Source organism: Pholcus phalangioides, unplaced genomic scaffold (assembly GCF_987345545.1).
Source record: "Pholcus phalangioides strain wild (caught in Gottingen) unplaced genomic scaffold, Ppha-v1.0 ptg000029l_1, whole genome shotgun sequence".
Classification (NCBI taxonomy): domain Eukaryota; kingdom Metazoa; phylum Arthropoda; class Arachnida; order Araneae; family Pholcidae; genus Pholcus; species Pholcus phalangioides.
In genome coordinates, this window is record NW_028301619.1 from 3,399,446 (window position 1) to 3,415,749 (window position 16,304).

General features: G+C 32.7%; 1 protein-coding gene across 2 annotated transcripts in view; it reads left to right on the plus strand.

Annotated features, from left to right (window-relative positions):
* The window catches only part of mgl (low-density lipoprotein receptor-related protein megalin), a 425,733-nt gene that overhangs the window by 363,326 nt on the left and 46,103 nt on the right, over window positions 1-16,304 (plus strand). For both annotated transcript variants that reach the window (XM_089252561.1, XM_089252562.1), the window contains 5 exons: window positions 2,679-2,930; window positions 3,659-3,790; window positions 3,884-4,006; window positions 9,723-9,851; window positions 13,507-13,660. In XM_089252561.1, the coding sequence (XP_089108687.1) occupies window positions 2,679-2,930; window positions 3,659-3,790; window positions 3,884-4,006; window positions 9,723-9,851; window positions 13,507-13,660 (790 nt within the window). The remainder of the gene's footprint in view (window positions 1-2,678; window positions 2,931-3,658; window positions 3,791-3,883; window positions 4,007-9,722; window positions 9,852-13,506; window positions 13,661-16,304) is intronic.

Here is a 16,304-nt window from a genome sequence, read left to right on the forward strand (position 1 = left end):
AATCACAAAGTTCATGATAACTCAAAAGGTATATGAACCAAAAACGGAATATATTAAACCAAAATATATAACACAATGTAGAAAGATGAGAATTTTTTTATTTCATTTTGGCATTCATTGAAGTTCTAGGGCAAAAGAGCTTAGTCTAGGGGAATTTTAACTTCCAGATGTTTCATCCACATTTGCAGCAAACATCTTCAGTAGTAATGGGATCAAAACTGCTGTGTTTTTAACTGTCTAAAGATTTCCTAGGCTAAAGCTATGCTGATATTTAAGGGAAGGGGAGTTTTGGACTGCAGAGGGCTTGTATTTAGCTGTTGGGGATGCTGCATCTATCACAAGGGAGATAGTTGGACCAATCAGAGTAGGACTGAGTCATTTTTTTTTTTTTTTTGGGTTTTATTTTGAAGAGCTTAGAGCCAAATTCAGTTGCCTTTAAGTGTTTCTTCATTTTTCTGAAATTGAGATAGCATTTGTAGATTCTGATGCCTTCTATATTCATTAATGAGAGATGAAAAAAGAGGACAATTAGCAACTCGTTCATGAAATCATTTGGTAAAATAAGGGAAAAATTGAGATAGCTCATCATGTGACAATAGTTACAGTCCTAATTCAATAGCTACCTTTCCAGAAAATGTCTAATATTACCCCTGAGCTATGGAAATTGGTTGGCACACAGAAAGTTTATACAAATACAAAAGCCACAAAAGCAAACTGCCTGTGTGGTTCTTATACCACAATAATTCTCAAACTGTGTATCACAACTCCTCAAGTCATTGTCAACCTATGTCAAGATGCTGTTGTGAGCTAGCGATATTGATGTGTGCCCGTTGATTGCTTTGAAATGGTTCTTTTTAAACTATTTTGGGAGCTACAGATAAATGATGAGTGGGCAGGGAGTCACAGGCCCTGTTTTCTTAGAGTTTAAGCTGAGTGTTTCCTTTAAGCCAAACATTGGGAAAATGCTTCTACGTACTCAAAATCAGGAAACACATTTTGCCACAGAAGAAACAGGTCCGTACACATAAAATAAAAAAATTAAAGGGGGATTTTGATTTTCCCTTGGAGAAAAATTGTTTATTTAAATGTGTTCTATCACTCTTTGAAGTTTTGGCCATAAGTTCGGAACTACCCTGTATTATATGAAGATAGGCCTATATATAATGAAGATAATTATGCAAACACAGATAACATATAGGATATTTTAAATAATAATAATTTACAAAATTTATATTAGAACTATGTGTGTGTGAACAATCAGTTAAAACATGAGAGAAGTACTGTCTATGAATCAATGAATTTCAAATATCCTAAGAATTTGTTGCTTAGAATAGGAAGAATAATTGCAGATATTGAAGATATTGCAAATAACAGAGAGGGAAAGAAAAGTTTTTTGCATGAGGAGGTAACAGCAGAAGTACTATTGTGTTGCTAATGTTATATACTTTATTTTTTTTCATTCCCTGATATTTTCCATGTATATGCTGTCGTGGTGCTGCTATAGCAGCGATGGAGAGTGTTTTTTGTTCTAGGTGTGAGTGTGATAGTTGTTGTCGCACCTTCTTTGTGTAGCCCACACCATTTAATAACTGAAGCTTCATATTAAATTTCTGTTTTGTAATTATTGATGAGTGTTCAATTTTTCGTAAATTATAAAGGGTGTTTCATAAAGTACACATACTTCACATTTTAATTGCATGTAATTTTTTTGTTTGAAGATTGGCAGCACTAATCCTATCATTTTCGTTATCTATCATCACTCCGATTAGAAGGCCATTTGTCATTTTTTTCATTTTTTGGCCATTGATTGGTTCAGTATGGAGCAACACATTCTTATCGTGAAACTCGTTACAAAAATGGGGAGTGCTATGCAGAGACTGTCCGTAAACTTAGCTCGATCTTTGGATGTGACAATGCCCCTACCACAACAAAAGTTTTGAGGTTGGTACAAAAATTCAAAGAATGTACATCAGTTGCACCCAGAAAATTGCCCGGTCAAAACCGTTATGTTCAAATGCAGAGTTATCATTCATTTCAACAATCTGATGACTGCCTGAAGAGAAAGTGGAGGTGGACATGTGCTCAATATCTGTTTCCATTATTAAATTGTAGTATGTTTTGAATGAAATTAAATAAAAATTTTGAATTTTTCTTTGATTTATTGCATTTTTAAAAACTATACTTTATGAAACATCCTTTATATAAGTATATATCTGCCAAATACCAACAAGTAAAAAATCGAATAATATTTTTAAAGAAGAAAAAGTAAAACTCTGTGTTTTGAATGCTGAAAGGGAATGGTGTGTCAAGAAATTAAAGAAACCACATTTGAAGAAAGACGTGTACAAAAAATGTACTGCAGATAGTAAAATAGATTTATATTAATTGCATTCTTTTGGTGGCAAAAAAGACGACAAACTATTAATTAAAAAATTATTACCTGAAGAATTTCCTAAATTTTGACTGGAAAGCCTCTACAAGTTGAGTAATTATATTGAAAGTTAGTATGAACCCTTCATCTACATAACACTTTCCATTTATATGCCGAATGTTTGGTGATAATGCTTACTGAACATTTCTTTACTCAAAACCATTGTATTTGCTAGTGAGATTATTGAGTTGTTATATTTTTTTTAATATATTTTTTGGTGTTAATTAATGTGTTTATTTAATTTCAGGTGTAGTGTCATGTGATGCAAATCACAAGTTTCAGTGTGAAAATCACCGCTGTATACCATTATGGGATTTATGTGATGGCCAAGATGATTGTGGAGATGGTAGTGATGAAAATAATCACACATTATGTCAATCAATGCCAAAACATTGTGATTCTTTAGAATTCAAGTGTTTGAATCAGAAATGCATTCCTTTAAATGAAGTGTGTAATTTGGATGATAACTGTGGAGATCTATCAGATGAACATGGTTGTTGTAAGTACTTTTTTTCTATTCATTATTGTTAAAAAAAACCTGAGTTTAATATGTCGAATAATGTAATACAAAATGATATAATAGGTTAAATAAATTAAATAAGTAAAAAAATCTTTGGTTAAATTATTCACATGGTGGGAATTAGCTAGGTTTATTTATAAGTTTGAATAATTAATTCATTCACAAATTTATTTTACTGTTTGGGAGTTGAGTTTATTTTTTGTAATTTTTCTGAGAAACTCCCCCCCCCCCCAATTCCTATCTTACACATGTTAAAGTATTTCTTCCAGTAGCTCCAGTACAACATATCTGGCTCTTGTATGGGAAGAGGTTTAACCTATTAATTTAATTTTTAAAAATCATGATTCTTCACATGATATACACACAAAGGTATATTCAAACTCTTAAAATTATCATTTTGTTATCCATATGCTCCATTTGTAGACAGCAAAAACTAAATAAATAAAATAAATGCAGGGGGAAAGAAAGACAATTCATAGTTCATTTCTTCCCCTTGCGTATGGTCATTCAAACTGGCAAGAAAAACAACAAATAAATCAACCCAGTTATTCACTAGCAAGATACTTCAAAGATGTGCTTATTACATAGCTGTCAAGTCTCTCTGATTTTCTGGGAGGCTCCCGAATTTCTACTCTATCTATTTTTCTGCATAACTTTGTAAGGCTGTTAATTGCTGTGCTTTTAAAATATTATTTTTTGAATTATAGATACTGGAAACTGTAACGATGGACGTAAAGGTGGTTGTCAGCATAACTGCACAGCATTGTCTGGTGGGGGATATATCTGCACCTGTCCTAAAGGATTTCTAGTTGATCATGATGATCCTAAATTATGCATTGGTAATCAATTCTCTTTGGAAACAATTTCTGCATACCCAAATTTGAATAGTATAAATTTTAAGATATATAAGCATATATTTGTTCATGTTACAGATCTGGATGAGTGTGCTTCGTTTGGAAATAATTGTTCACAGCTTTGTACAAATCTCAATGGCACATACAGATGTTCTTGTCATTTTGGATATGAATACTACATGGGTCGTTGTGTTGCAAATGGTAGGTGCTTTAATTCTGACTTCCCAGTTACATTGCAATTTTGTTCTCCTTAAATCTATTGTTCTCCTATTTGACACCTGTGATTTTTCAAAACACATCTTCCATAGCAGGGGTGCTAGGTGTAGCATGGAGAGATTTCCCAAAAGATTTTCCAAATTTTAGAAAATATTTAAAGATCCGTGAAAATATACAAGCTAAAAATGAAAACAATTTTCAAAAGGGGAAAACTTACAAATTTTTTTAATCTATGAAAATTTTCAGGGGCACAGAAATCTCTTTAAAATATCGGACGATCCTGTATATATAGTATGTCTGGCAACCCTGAATGTGAAAAATGGTAAAAGAAAATAGATGGCCTCTTTAACTTCTGAAGACAACACACATAGTGTAATGAAGCATGTTAAGAAATTCACAGTTTTTCCTTGTTATTTTCTTTCATTGGACTCTTTTTTTTTTTTATTGTGTTTATATCAAGCAGAGGATTATAATTTCTCTATCCTTTATTTTCACTTCATTATCAAATATGAGTTATTATTCAATCATTGTAGTCCAAAATTTATTATGAACTAATTTCAAACAAATTAGAAATTTAGGAATTTCATGCCCTTCATATATGAATTTAAATTTTCAATATATTTATTTTATCATGGTAATTTTGTTAAGGATGATGCTAACTCTAGTCTTCAGTTTCTCGTGTAATAGTTGTGACTACATCCAAATTTTTATGATAAAAACCCAATCTCGTGTAAACGCTTCAAGAGTTTACAATGTTGGACCCGATCTAATGCCTTCTGGAAATCAAGGTAAACAACATCTACATTTTTACTCTTACCCAAAGCCTTAGTCACGTGATCATAGAAGCAAAGGAGGTCCGTTACACATGACTTCCCCTTCCTGAACCCATGCTGATTATCCGACAATACATTATTCTTGTCTATCCACTTCACAAACTGCCTTTTGATGATAATTTGTCAGAGATAATGTTATCTGCCAACCTAAATTCAACTTTTTTTTTACTATCGCTTATCGCTCTTTTCAACACTCTTCTTTTATAAGTAAACAATGATAAGTCACCTCGTCCACTTTTATACTCTCTGAGTGCTCTTTTCTTTTCAAGGTAAAGGTGACGCACGCTATCCGTGAACCATAGAGGCTGCCATGTAAAAATACGCTTTTTTCAAACAAAGGGTATGATGTCATATAAAACAGAGCACAGTTTCATACTAAATTCTTCCCATTGACTTACCACCCCAACTGATTCCAACCGGTTTTTGAAAACTTCTGCCAACCGTTCTTTCAAAACATCAAAGTTAGTTCTTCAAAAACAAGGAACCAGTTTTTTGTTATCAACCTTAATAGAACAAAAATTACAGAAAAAACTAACGACACGATCACTGGAAGAAAACTTGCCCCACAACCCCAAAACATTTTCAACAAGATCCTCAGCACTAGTGAGAACTAAATCCAAAATAGCAGTACCCGTAGTGGCTTCTGATACATGATACAAAAAAGTATTGAGCACCAACTTAAGAATGTCTCTTTCATATTGACCTATAGCTGAAAGGTTCTCCCAATCGATAATTAAATTGTCATGTTTCCACACATTGCGAAACTAGAGATGAAGACTAATGGTTTATGATGGTTTTTAAGTATTTTCATAAATTATTAGTTAACAAAGCAGTTGAGAGAAGGAAGGAAAGTGGCAAAGTTGTCCAAGTTGATGGTATTAATAATCTTACCCTTGCTCAAGTGCAGGTTTTTTAATAATAAAAATAATACATAAAAATTATAAATAAAATAATATTTTATTACTTTTTTATTCTCTGAATGATAAAAAAAAAACTTAACTGATTAAATTAAATAGTAAGTTATGTTTAAAAAAAATGTTTTATGAATATTGATACCTATTGCATAACAACTCAATATTTCTGAAACAAATTACTAGAAAAAATATGTTTATGTTATCAACCTTACCCGAGGAAAAGTTTCAGCGAAATCTGACTATACCATGATCACTGGAAGAAAACTCTTCCCCCACCAAAACATGTTCAACAAGATCCTCAGAACTAGTAAGAACTAAATCCAAAATAGCAGTACTTCTAGTGGCTTCTAATATATGCTGATACAAAAAATTTTTGAGCACCAACTTAAGAAAGTCTCTTTTTTAAGTTTCTTCTTAAGAAAGTCAAGTTCTCTAGATAAAAGGTTCTCCCAATCGATACCTGGGTAATTGAAATCCCCTAGTATGAGAACCCTCTTACACTTACACATGTAGGAAATTTCATCATGCAATTTGCCGATGTAGTTTGGATCCCTATTCGGTGGATTGTAACAAACCCCAACAATAAGTTTATGACGTCTTTTGTTCTCAAGCTCAACCCATATAGTTTCAATATCACTTCTCTGCATGTTACACTCTAGCCTTCAAACATGATTTCACGTATATCAACACTCCACCCCCTTTCCTATCAGATCTATTTCTCAAAAAAGTATTGTATCCTGAGATAAGTAAGAAAGATTCATCCCCATTGTTTGCACAAGATTCTGTAATGGCTATAAGATCCAGGCCCTCCACAACTATCATAGTTTCTAAAAAATCTTTCTTATTACCCAAGCTCCTGGCATTTATTAGCACACATTTTAATTTGCCCGGTAATTTAGTGTCAATCAAGAAGACATCCAAGTTAGAGGTGGGTAATTCCCTGTCAGTACTGTTGTGATTACTATTAACTAACCCGCATCTTGTAATAACAAATCTTGTAATAACAAAGCGAATCACACCAATATATTTTCATTTAAATTACTGTTCATAGACAAAAAATAATTGAAAGAACATTGTTAATAAAAATATTGAAAAAAAACTTTCTTTTAAGTACTTCATATATATATAGTATAACTTCTTTATCTTGAAACTCTATATCTAAAAAAATCTTGAAGAAGGAAAAAATCGCTGCATTTACTATTCTAACCCATGTATTTTCGCCTCTCTGTCTAGAAGTATTTTTTTGAAAAAAATCTTGAAGGCCAAACTCTGATGATAGTAAAAAGGGATTTTACTTGGGGGATTCCTTTTCTTTCACATAAATTTGGTTTTTATCATTAGTAAAATAACTGAGATAAAGGATATTCATGATAGTATTACAATCTATTGTAATAATAGATCTTTTCAATCATTGGCATGGGGGATACAGAGGAGAGGCCCCCCCCCCTGTTCATTAAAAAACATGATAAGGGGCATAGGAATGAGGTCAGAGGTGAACTATTGTTCCCCGTTCCTCCTCCCTGTTTGAAGACCCTGTATTTACTTATGCTCATAAATATAAATTTGCAAAATAGCTTGGGTTAACATTGAACGAAACGAAGGGGGTTGGGTCACAAACAGAAGCCATGGATTGTAAATGAATGCTATTTGTTTGTGCCCGGTTGAAAATAGCAAAAACATTAAAAGTTGCTTCTTGATTTACATCCAATAGAGCAAAAAATTGAGATTCTGAAGTTTTTAGACGCAAGTCCTATATTGAAGAAAAATGAAGTTGCAGCTAAATTCAGGAATCCCTGTAGTACTCTGTCTACATAATCAAAAAAAGATAAACTATCAAAAAAATCTTTGAAGACATCATCAAGAAAGTACAGAAACTTGACAGAAAAATGACATACTTTATATTGATGAGTATGTGTGATAATGGTTCATGTAATGCAGAGAGGAAAAAAACCTTCCAGTCTGTCAAACTATGATTTTGAAAAAGCCCAGGATTTTGTGAAGGAGCTGTGCCACTAATTTTAAAACCATTAACGTGTTGCAGAGAAATTTTAAAACAGAGACACAACACGCAACATTGTGCTTAGAAAAATGAGCAGGGAGAGTTTTTGGCTGAAATTGCATCAGTGTGTAGTAGAAAATAGTATTTTAGTTTTTCTCATTGAAAAATTTTGATGTTCTAGGTGTGTTTTCCCTTTCTTATGCAAAATCTTATTCGAAAACTCTTATCTCTAAATTTTTCTGGTTCCATCAGTTTCAAGATAGAGACTGAATGTAAGAGAGGTTCGACTGTGTACACATTCCCAAGTGACCCAATGAATGTAAGTTTTATAAAAAAAATTAAGGGCAAAAATATCATTTTTTAATTGAACAAGCCACATTTTATGCACAAACATGAAGATGAATACAACATATATGATTGCCCATACTCTGTGACCTCAATATCACCTCCCTTCAAGAGGCTGAAACGAATTTTGTTTTAAATATTGTTTATAGACAGCATCTTTTATAATAATTAAGTATGTAATTTATTTTGATTATTATTATTTCTAAGATAATAATTGCTGCAATAAATTAATGAACTAGATACAAAACCTATTTTTCAATTTTATGCTAATTATATTGGAGCCAGAATTTTAAATTGAGCTCAAATAAAACTTTGTTGTATTTGCATCCTAATTTTGTTCTAACTGAATTAGATTTGCAATATGTGTATGCTATATAGCAGTGTTTTCCAAAGTGGGCAATGGAATGGTCCAATGGGGCGATAGAACCTACTGATTTAACATAGGATCCTATGGGTTTACTTGAGTTGGGGGCGATGAGAGGAAAAATTTCTGATGAAGGGGGCGATGGAACAAAAAGTTTGGGAGACTATGCTATATACTAATACCCCAACTCACACTACCCTGAGTTTTATAATTTCGGAGTTACATGATTTTCAGTGAAAAGTGTGTATTTCTGAAATTCAAGCATATTCACAGGATTATTGCTAAGACAATGGGGGTTATTAGGCTATGACTAAGTAAAACTTGTTTTATTTGATCAGAACACCATATCCCGTATGGAACTACACTGATTTTGTGAGGCTACAGTGTATAAACATGAAAACTGCTGTGATTTAGAAATATAATTCCAAGGCATGCATGGTATCTACCATGTTTGCACAGAAAGTCACTATTTCGTACTGGAAGTCCAATTTTATTGCCAGTTGTATAAAAAACCCATTTAATATGATGCTCTTTGGTGACAATGCACCTGATCTTCAACACTGGATTAATTTTGTATAAAGTTGCTTTCTTGCCTTCAGACACAAGCAGCTTATTTTTTTCAATGGACCAAGATATTATCAAAATATGCAAAGCATTCAACATGTGACTTTCATTTGCACAGATTTTAGGGAACACTGTCTTTTTGGAAGACTGCATTGAAGTTACAATGCAAGTTAAATTTTATGAAGCCACAAAAGAGAAACATTGTAGTACAACTATAGAAAGAAGAAAAAGACTGGTGTTTTCCCCTAGTTTTGGTTCCAATTAACTGATATTTATATATATGTGTATGAGAAATCGTACCCCCAACTTATGCGAATTCAACTTATGCTATTAGCTGTTATCATCGGTCCCACCTATCACATAACTTTAGTGGTATTACTGTTTTTAATATATGTATTTTAGATATGTTTAACATGCTTATTTATGCTATATATTTAACATGCTTATTTATGTTATATATTTAACATGCTTATTTATGTTATATATTTAACATGCTTATTTATGTTATATATTTAACATGCTTATTTATGTTATATATTTAACATACTTATGCTATATTTGATATGTTTATATTATGATTATCATGCATATTTTGTTTTTGTTCCCCTCATTTTACTACATTGAAAAAAATAATGTAAAAATATAATTATAAAAAATCTAAAAAAATTAACATATTGTTTAGGTCCCCCAGCAATTGTTATGTTTTCAACTGGCCAAGATGTCAGGGCTTTCCAATTGAATTTAGATCAGCAGTTCTCATTTATATCAGGTGAAACCAGGATTGAAGCTATTGATTATGATATAACCAAAAGTAAGTATTTTGATGTGGTCACATTAAAAAATTTGCTTGAAACTATGTGGAATTTCATTGTTTTGCATACAAGTGTAAAATTGTTTGATCATTCAGAATTTTTCAGATCTATAGTTAACACTAGAAGGAGGTAGACCATGTTAGCACTAGAACAATGGTTCCCAATGCGGGAGAGCATTATTGGGGGTGCGAGATGGGGAAAAAAAGTACAGCATGTTGACAGAGATTATTTATTATTTAACTTCTCAATTCCTAAAAAAATATGAATAATTCCAATGTTTTGAAGCTTCATCTTCTGACTTCTGCTCGCAGAAATGTGTCATATGAATTTTGCATTGTAAAAGTTTTTTGTTTGTTTTTTTCGATTAGCAATCATACTTGTTTTGCATTTCTGTTGAGAAAAATACCATTATTTACTTAAATTATTTCGGGGTTTGTTTACATTGGTACCTTGTGTTATAAGCGTGTTGTGCTTAGATTTTATACTATCGTGTACACACATGACTAACAAAAAACGTCAAAAAATTCAGTCAAGTGTCAAAGAAACTTTAATTTATAGTTTTTGCAGATGGAATCAATAAGTGAAGAACTATTCAATGAATCTTTTTTCAGAATCCCAAAAAAAAAAATGTTTTTTTTTAGTTTTATTTTTAATTTAATTTTGGAAAAATATGAAGCCAAAATATGAAATATTAGCCATAGCAGAAAAGACATTAAAGAATAAGTAAAAGAATTCATAGAAATTAATTATTGGATAATTAATATAATCAATTACAGAAAAAAAAGCTTGAATTTTCTAACAGATAAAAAAAACGTATTATCCAAGAGGATACACAAAGGTAAATCACATTGTTCTGGGGGTGCTGAAAGGAAAAAAGGTTGGGAACCATTGCACTAGAAGGACAGATGTTTGGTTCTGCCTAAAAGTTCAAAGTTCAATATTCTAAACCATCTGGTTCATTATGAAAATGGAGTGAGGAGATCAGAATCTGTAAAAACCAGCCTGGTCCTTCTAGTGTTATAAACAAATTTCTGGACTACATAAATGACCTGATGCAAGGAATTATAAAAACTGCTTAACAGCACTAATTTACATTTTGATTTTATTTTTAAATCAGAAACTGATTGGGAAATATCACACAATGGTATTTTATTTTTTATGTTCTCTTTATTGAAATGCATGTAATAAAGTTCTGTTATGCAGATCATTCTTTTAATATTTTTCAGAATACTCAATAATTGAACTTAATTTCATCTCTCTGCAGAGTAAGCATAATAGGTGTATAATTTTATCAAATGGTTATATATTGATTAAATCTAGCCACAGATTTTAAAACGGGGATTTTGGAAGTGGCTGCCTGGTAAGTTTGTGGACTGGTACTATGGCAATTCTGTGAGTCGAGACATTCCACTCAGCATAACTCTGAGCAGGGACGTAGCCAGAAATTTCGTTCGGGGGGGGGGACCAAACTGACAGAACAATGGATTTGGCCATCTTTTCTCCTTTTTTCGGTCATTTTCTCACATTGGGGGGGGGGACCAGACCCCCCAAGTCCCCCCCCCCCCCTCGCTACGCCCTTGACTCTGAGGGTTTGTACATTCTTACAAACTCCTTAAAAAGGTCTAACTTTTTATTTCCCTCTGGAAGGGCCCTTAAAACTCCTTACTTTTTGCAGCCACTCCTGAAAAGTTCCTTATTTTTTTTCTCTGAAGTGATGATCCTTCTTAGAATAGGCATACCCTAATGGTGATGGCATTACTTAGGAAGCCTTCGGAGGGAACATGAAAAGCTTATGGGGTAGGACACAATGAATTTCCTAAAAAGAAATTTTTGAGTTATTTACCTTGAAATTAACAGAAATTGATTATAATAACATATTTGATAATAAGGCTTTTCTTTTTATATTTTGATTTTTTAATATATTTTTTTATCAGAAAAGTCAAAAATAATTTTATCAAATTGGTGGGGGGGGGGGGAACCCCCCACGCCATGCTCCCGCACATGTCTGTGATAGGAGGGAGGCAGAGCTGACAGAATTTTGCTGCCTGGGCGTAAAAAATTTCTAAAAATCTGCTGACATAATACTTGAATGGCCCCTAAGTGCAATTGCATGTCAAAACAACTTTGCAGCCAATGGGACTGCATTCACATTCTGGTTTTAATATATAACCTACTGCTATTAGACTGTACGTGCACCTCATAAACATTCTTGTGATTAATTTCTAATGAGATGGTGCATTCCAGAAAGTGCTATGTATGTTTAAAAAATGATTGTTTTGGGGAATGTGTAGTTTAGTCAACTCTCAGCTTACAAACTTATTCATTCCTGAAGTATGTTTGTAAACTGAAACAATTTTTCCCATAAGAATCAATGAACATTGAAATAATCCGTTCCTGGCACACCAAAGTTTTCTAGCATGAATCTTTGCAGCAGCTCTTGTGCATTACGTGAAAATAATGAAAATAATAAATTACTGAAAAAATAACAGTATGAAAGAGACGAATTGAAACCAATGCTAGGACCATGTCTGGTTCCATTAATATCACCTATAATACCGATGTCGAAGCCCTCAAAGTCTCTGCTCGCAACACAATTTTGCTACAATATCCTCCGAGTCAAATTCATAGTTTTGTAAAATATTTGCTGCTAAGGTTTGTCAATGAGATAATAAATGTGATATGTAATTTGCAATATTTAATGTGAAATATTAAAATAATGTTTTGAGAAGTCAAACAAAAAAAGGTGGTGTTGGTTTTATGTCCAAAATTATTGTAAAAAAAGTTATTGAAAACTACTGTAAAAACTGTTTTACAATACCCCTCTGATGTAAAGCTTATTGAAGTTTGAAATGATCTGCTGATCCATGAATCACTGAGTATATAATAGGAGTTGTATTTGGGAACCGAACACATTACTCAAATGAAATCGAATCCTTCAACTAACTCTTATCTCAGGTAAAAAAAAAAACCAGCCACATGACCATGCACTTCTGAAATATCCTTCCCTTGAGGTTCAGTACTTTTTGTGTGTTTATAAACTAAGAATAGTTCATAAACCAAATTGTTCCCCAATCAAGCCATTTGTAAACCAAGGGTTGTGACTGTATGAGTTTGAGGACTTTTAATATTCTGGTATTTCTATAGGTCTATGAGCAAAACTGAATTTTTAGAACAAGCTAAATTATTAATTCAATTTTATGAACAAAATATATGAGCCAAAAGTTTTTGCAGGTTCTTTTCCCTATATTATACACAGGATTAAAATTGAGTTGTAGCTTTTATCCTCAACAATTGAGAATGCACATTTCAAAAGATTATAAAATCACTAAGATTTGAAACCTGATCACCACTTGAGATTAATCTGTAACTCTCTACATTAAACATTAAAATTTTTTGTTCTCAAGTATGCTTGCTTATTGGAAAAACTGAGCTGAAAAAAGGTAATAAATTATATTCACTTGTCTTTTTTGATTAAAGGAATTGGTGTTTTACTTTCTTTATGTTCAGTTTTTTTATTTCTTGTCAGAATAAATATTAAATCAATTAGTGGTTTTAAATTAACTTTTATTTTAGAAACTTATTTTTTTAGATGCATTTTTTGCTTTACAAAATAAATTTTCACTTTTGAAACTGACAATTTTTGCTTTCTGTTAGATATCCTGTATTGGACAGACACCTCAGAAAAAACCATAAAACGTTCATTTATTCCTGATGTCAAATTTCAAGATTTGACCATTGGATTTGCCCAGAATTTGGAGCTAAAAGGTTTAAATAAACCAATTGCCTTGGCTGTAGATTGGGTTAGCAAGTATGTAAAAAAAAATTTATATCTTTTTAATTTTATTTAGGAGTTATAGTTTTTTTTGTTGGAATTATTTGATTTCTTCAATCCTAATGTTTGAAAAAGTATTACTTATTTTAAAGCATTCATCAGGTGAAAGTGATTTGACAGACACATCATAAACAAGTTTTCAAATATCAAAGCTTTAATTTTAAAAGGGGAGACTGTGCTAGTGTATCTTATTCCTTTATTGAAAGCTGTTGTTAGTCATGTTTGTGTCTAACAACATGACATTTCTTTCGAAGTAAAAAATTTTGTTTCATATACACATTTCACCTGTTAAGATACCTTCTATATTTCCTTAAATGATTTCTTTAGTAAATTGTGAAAATTGCTTCACCTGAAAACATGATTTTGAAGCTGATGTAGAAAAATCTGTTTAATTTTTGTTAGTGATCTTGTTCACAAGTTCTATTCATAATTTTATTTATTTATTTTTTTGTATTTTATATTATTCTCCTTCATTAGGCTGAATAGAGATACATTCTGAAAAATAATAATGTTTACACATTGTTCTCGTTCATTTTTTGATCCAATTGTGAATGCTTCATACACCCATCTAGTAGGTACATTATGCATTATTCCAGTGCTGTCTTAGCACATGGGCTCATCCATGCATAGCCCAGGGGCCTCAAAAAAATGAGATCTGGTTGAAATTTTTGATTAAGCATGTAAATTTGCCAGGTAGAGCCTCAGAGAAATCACTTAGCCCAGGGGGCTTAAGATAACACTGGGAACAAAATTTTGATTGCATTTATACAAGCACTTGGTCTTACCTAGTTTGAGTATGCTGATTTCAAATCTGAATTTAGTTTTTCCCTGTAAGCTATATATTTTTTTCAAAATAAACATTTTTAGTTTTTTTCTAAATTTATTGTTTCTGTCACTTTGCAGGCAAGAATTTTCTCTTATAATTCTGGCGTTTGTCATCTGGCTTTATGAGGGCAATCTCTGTTGCAACCAACAGCATTCTAGTAACCAGAATCTCATAGTTATCTGCTTTTCCATTACCAAGAAAATTTTGTATAACTGCCTTAAAAGACTGCCACACTGACTTCTCTTTTTCTTTCATTGTCATTACCAATTTTCAGGTCTACACAAATGATCCAATTATGCTCATGATATTTCAGCAACTGAATGACCATTTTAATGCCATCATGTGCTTCTTGCAAATACACTGAATGGCCTACTGATACTGCTCCATACACATTACCATTATGCAATAGTACACATTACTGCACTTACTGCTATTCAAAAATAACCACCACTCTGCTGCAACAAAGAAGGTGACACCCAATTTTCTGAGAAGACCTGGGATATCGTGACAGTAAACAAACTGCTTATCTTCTGAAAAGAAGACCAGAAAGTCCGGATCTTTTTTTTTGGGGAAAAAAACGTTGGCAGAGGAATCGAATAGATTCTTTTCCTGTAGCCTGGAGGCTAATACCTTGGCTGCTTTTTAGAGAGGGCTAAATCACACACTAGGTCATTCAATCGTTCTTGAATAAACTGATGAGGGGTTGATGAATTCTTGCTATCAGAAGATGTGGAGTCTTGAGATGTTGCTGAAACTATTTCTGGAAGCTGGATATATATCAAGAACACCACACATTTGCTGATCTTGCTCAATGTCTTCATCTTCAGATGAACCAAAACCGTTAAACACAGGAATTAGGAGTTGCTCAGAGTGTGGAATCGGTTGAATAGCGGATGCAATATCAGGGTAGGAGATCCCGTGCCAATTTTTCTTGCCGACAACTTTTGTGTTGACCAGGCGAAAATAGCATTCAGTTAAGTGGCCTGTGGGTTTCTGTTAAACCATGGCAATTCTAAAAGGCAACCCCTTTTCGTTTTCCTTTTGTCCAGTCATGAAGCATTTCCTCACAATTATGACACACAATATGGGGGACTCATTTTTTGTCTTGGTCCCGAAGTTTAATTTCAAAATAGGCTTTATAAGCACACTTCACAAATCAATGAAATGTGCCTTTGACGAACAATTGTGTAGCAACAGCATACATAACAGAAAGTATTAGGACTATTTGAGCATCTACACATCTACTTGCAGAAGCCATGAATCAGACTTGAAACAAACTCCAAAACATACAATTGTCTAATCAGTTTAAAATTGATTCCGAAAATAACACTAACGAGAAAGAAGAATTTGACATGTCCTTATCACATTTGCAACTGAAATGCACTGTGGCCATCTTCCTGATGCCACACCCCACATGCTAGAAAAGTGCTGCTCTCTAGTAGCCACTGGAGTAAATTTATAAAACCAATGCTACAGACTGATAAATTGACACATTAGTGAATCTACATAGTAATGCAACTAAACTGCAACAATTAAGCTGGTGTAAGTTATTAGTCAATAGCCCTGGATCTTTGGCCATGTAACAATATATAATATCAAATTGCATAAAAACTAGAGCTTGCAGAGCGAAACCGATTTCAGATTTGAAATCAGCAATAAGAAACTAACTCAGATCAGTAGAAAAATCTCATGCAACAGAAAACAAAGGAAAAAAACATGTTCCCCAGCGTAATCTTAAAATGGTCCTGCATTGTGCACCTGTTCACATAAATTTTGATTGATCCTGATGGAAGG